At 39.0% G+C, this 3,930-nt stretch overlaps 1 protein-coding gene across 2 annotated transcripts; it reads left to right on the forward strand.

Moving 5' to 3' along the window:
* Positions 1-368: 368 nt before the first annotated feature.
* LOC116160980 (15-hydroxyprostaglandin dehydrogenase [NAD(+)]-like) lies at positions 369-1,543 on the forward strand. 2 transcript variants are annotated; one of them, XM_031474139.1, is made up of 5 exons: positions 369-543; positions 589-715; positions 762-868; positions 916-1,262; positions 1,309-1,543. In XM_031474139.1, the coding sequence occupies exons 1-5, from the start codon at positions 385-387 to the stop codon at positions 1,442-1,444; spliced, it is 876 nt and encodes a 291-aa protein (XP_031329999.1). In that variant the 5' UTR covers positions 369-384; the 3' UTR covers positions 1,445-1,543. The 2 variants fall into 2 exon arrangements, with proteins under 2 accessions (XP_031329999.1, XP_031330000.1); XM_031474140.1 differs by having other exon boundaries at positions 916-1,259.
* Positions 1,544-3,930: the final 2,387 nt, after the last annotated feature.

A 3,930-nucleotide genomic window follows, 5' to 3' on the forward strand; every position in this document is an offset into this window, starting at 1 on the left:
CATGCCGCAAAGGATTGCACAAAGGGAATCGCCAGTTCTGCCAAAAGAAACACAACTCACAACTGCATATGGTAGTATTCTATATTACCTTCCTAAGGCTTTCATGATTCCATATCCCCCAGTGGAACATTATTCCTCAAAACGTTCAGGCCTAAGGACTCTTATGGTTTTTCATGAAGAAAACAAAATCTTCCTAAAAATTATGATACATTCTACACCTTTGACTGATGTCAGGAGCGTTGAGGCAAATTAAAAAAAAAAATAAAAGTGTGGGAACTCAAAAGTTACAATGAAATACTCAATTGCAAATCAAGGATTTCCTGTTTATGTTCTGTTATGGATATAAAAAACCTTCAAACTGGATTTGATGTTTATCACAACAGTATGAGCACGCGACATTTTTTTACCTCATGGATTTTACTCGCGTTCCCCATTTACGTTACGAAAACGTACGAGCTGAATGGCACAACGGCTTTAGTAACGGGAGGTTCGCGGGGTATCGGTTTTGAAATTGCGCGCCATCTTTTGAGTAACGGAGTTCGGGTGAGTATGCGCCCTTTCAAGAAACCTCAAGAAAACTGTTTGTAGGGAGTAACTTTGGTGAGTCTCAACGTCGAAAAGGGAAGAGGAGCGGCCAAGTTACTCAACAGGGAGTTCGGTTACGGGAGGGCGATCTTCATTCCGGCGGATGTGAGCGATGAAGATCAGCTCGAGAGTAACACGATTTTTTTTAAACGCTCGGAGTTGACTCCCTGTTACAGATGCGTTCGAGATTTCGGCACTCCATTGGAGAGGCTTGGATATTGTTGTCAACAACGCTGGAGTAATTAATGAGAACGACTGGAAATCTTTAATCGGTATAAACATCGTGAGTGCCAGAACTTGGAGGAAACACGGCTTTATATTGTTTAACAGGCAGGAACGCTTCAGGGAACTCTGCTGGGTTTCAAGTATTTGGGCAAAAATGGAGGAGGACGAGGAGGCGTAATCATAAACGTATCGTCCATTCTGGCTCTACCATCGACTTCAATAGGTCCTCCAATTTATAGCGCAAGTAAGTTGTTCATCAACTCCCTTGGTCGCTCGTTGGGACATTCGGTTTACTACGATTACAACCGAGTGCGAATTATTACGATTTGTCCCGGCTATACAACCACGGACATGAATGACTTATCCGCCATCCGAGATGCCATCTCGCAAGCGTGGCATCCCGATCTTGTAGAGCTACTCGATAAATATCAGCCCCATTATCAAACTCAGTCGTAAGTGTCACAACGTGGGTGTGTTATTAAACAAACTAATTTCCAGAGCTTCCGACGTCTCCGAATCGGTCATGGAGATCCTAAAAACGGGAAGTAGCGGAAGCACTTGGGTTATTGAAGGTGGAGAATGCTACGAGGTCGAGTATCCCGATAGAAAGACAATGAGAACAGGCCGTGGCTAAGGGATGGTGTGATAGAAATAGTGGCTAGTTGTGACTTTGTATAAGAAGGTGTTGTCTGTCTGTCCATAACATAAACACATAAAAGTTTTTAAATGCGTAGTAAGGATTTTGAAATTTCCGTAAAGAACACCCTGTATCTTCGAAACGACTGAGCCGATGTTAACAACTCGGGTTAATTGAAAAGAAGTTACAAATATTAATATTTGAAGTTTTGTTAGTTTCACATATCGCCGCTTGGGGGCTTTTTTCGACCTTCCGACAGAAATGGTTAATTTTCTCATGAAAATTAAATGCGTTGGTTTGATTTTTTTTTTCATGAAAAAGTAGTTAAATGATGCCTAAACAAGTTCGCGAAAACCGCATCTCGATATCTTATTCCTAACCCTAAATTTATGGCAAAGAAAATTTTACCCTCAAAATTTTATTTTTTTAAGCTAATTTTTTCGAAATTATTTTTATTATATAATTTGTGGCCCTAAGGTGGATCGATTTAAAAAAGGAAGCTTTTAATGCCGCCGTAAATGCTCGAAATGCTGACCATCACGGTATATATGGTATATGATATATGTATATATAGTCGAAATTTTTATTTAATTATCCATAACTTTTGATTGAGGGGCCTGATCGAAAAAGAACGAATCGTTTTGGATTCTACGCACCAAAATTAGTGAGAAAAAGTGTTTTCCCGAGAAATTTTGGAGCAGTCGATTTTTGGTAAAAAAGGAAGGTAATACACTGCCTTTTTTTGAGGCCGGAAAAAAAATTGTCTGAGATCGACCGGGAAAAAAACATTTTCTTATAGAGTTTGGCCCGTAGAATCCATAATTTCAAACAGTTCCAAGATTGGACTACTAGATCAAAAGTTACAGCCCTTGAACTTTTTGTCGAAATTTGTAATTAGTCCATAACTTTTGATTGGGGGGCCTGATCGAAAAAGTACGAATCGTTTTGGATTCTACGCACCAAAATTAGTGAGAAAAAGTGTTTTCCCGAGAAATTTTGGAGCAGTCGATTTTTGGTAAAAAAAGGAAGGTAATACACTGCCTTTTTTGAGGCCGGAAAAAAAAATTGTTTGAGATCGACCGGGAAAAAACATGTTCTTATAGAGTTTGGCCCGTAGAATCCATAATTTCAAACAGTTCCAAGATTGGACTACTAGATCAAAAGTTACAGCCCTTTGAACTTTATGTATATATATATATATATATATATTCGAAATTTGTATTTGGTCCATAACTTTTGATTGAGGGGCCTGATCGAAAAAGTACGAATCGTTTTGGATTCTACGGACCAAAATTAATGAGAAAAAGTGTTTTCCCGAGAAATTTTGAAGCAGTCAATTTTTGGTAAAAAGGAAGGTAATACACTGCCTTTTTTTGAGGCCGGAGAAAAAAAATGTCTGAGATCGACCGGGAAAAAACATTTTCTTATAGAGTTTGGCCCGTAGAATCCATAATTTCAAACAGTTCCAAGATTGGACTACTAGATCAAAATTTACAGCCCTTTGAATTTTTTTTCGAAATTGGTTCAGATTGCATGTGCGCTATACCTTTTGGGGAAGAATGTGGAACCGGGGAGTTATGGAACTCCCCCCCCCTCAGAATACGAAGATCTTGTGGTAGTAGGGAGAGAGCATTAAATCAATATCCCCAGGGAATATCGTTTCAATCTTATTTTCCTTACATCACAAGATCTTTGTATACTGGGGGGGAGGGGGGGGGTATTCCATATCCCCCCGTGCTACGATCTCCCACGAAACACACAGTAATGGTAGTTTTGCATAAGGGACTATATTGGTGGCAACTTAGGGTACATGTAACAAATCTGTTACGAAGCACCAGGTAATTAAACCAGTCTATATATGTGTGTCTGTCTGTCTGTCAGATGTTGGCTATTGGCGTCCATACGTCTCTCTAGAGTCTACACCACACCAAATTTGACACATGATCTTTCAAGAAATTGGTCATTTAATGTCAGTTCATCAACTTGCCACTCTTCGGCTTGTTCAACCAGCGATGAAGGTGAAAATTCTTAGCGGGAGGGAGTAGGTTTTCTCGGAGATGCTTCATTTCCATACAACGCTCATTAAGTGACCTGGCAAGCTTCCCTAAATTAAGAACGGTAGCTATTGACCATTTGGAAATGTTAATTTCAAGGCTTTATGTAACTATCCACGGTGCAAAATAGTAACGGAGTAATAAAAAAACCAGAAAATTAAGATGTTTAGACGATTCCAATGTAAATCCAATCAAATCCATATTAATTTTCTCGTCATGGAATTCGTATGGAAAAAAATGCATGAATATGTATTCTTGGGCGATTTTAATATAAATTGACTTTTTACCGCGTCAAAATAGCACTTTATTCAAGAAAAATCCGATAAATGAGACATTTAGGCACGTAGTACTTTTCGGAGATTTTAATACCGCGATGTAATTGATTAAGGAAGTGTATCATTAGCGCTTTTTTTCCCCAGACACGCAGGA

The sequence above is a fragment of the Photinus pyralis genome, unplaced genomic scaffold, assembly GCF_008802855.1.
Source record: "Photinus pyralis isolate 1611_PpyrPB1 unplaced genomic scaffold, Ppyr1.3 Ppyr1.4_LG10, whole genome shotgun sequence".
Taxonomy (NCBI): Eukaryota; Metazoa; Arthropoda; class Insecta; order Coleoptera; family Lampyridae; genus Photinus; species Photinus pyralis.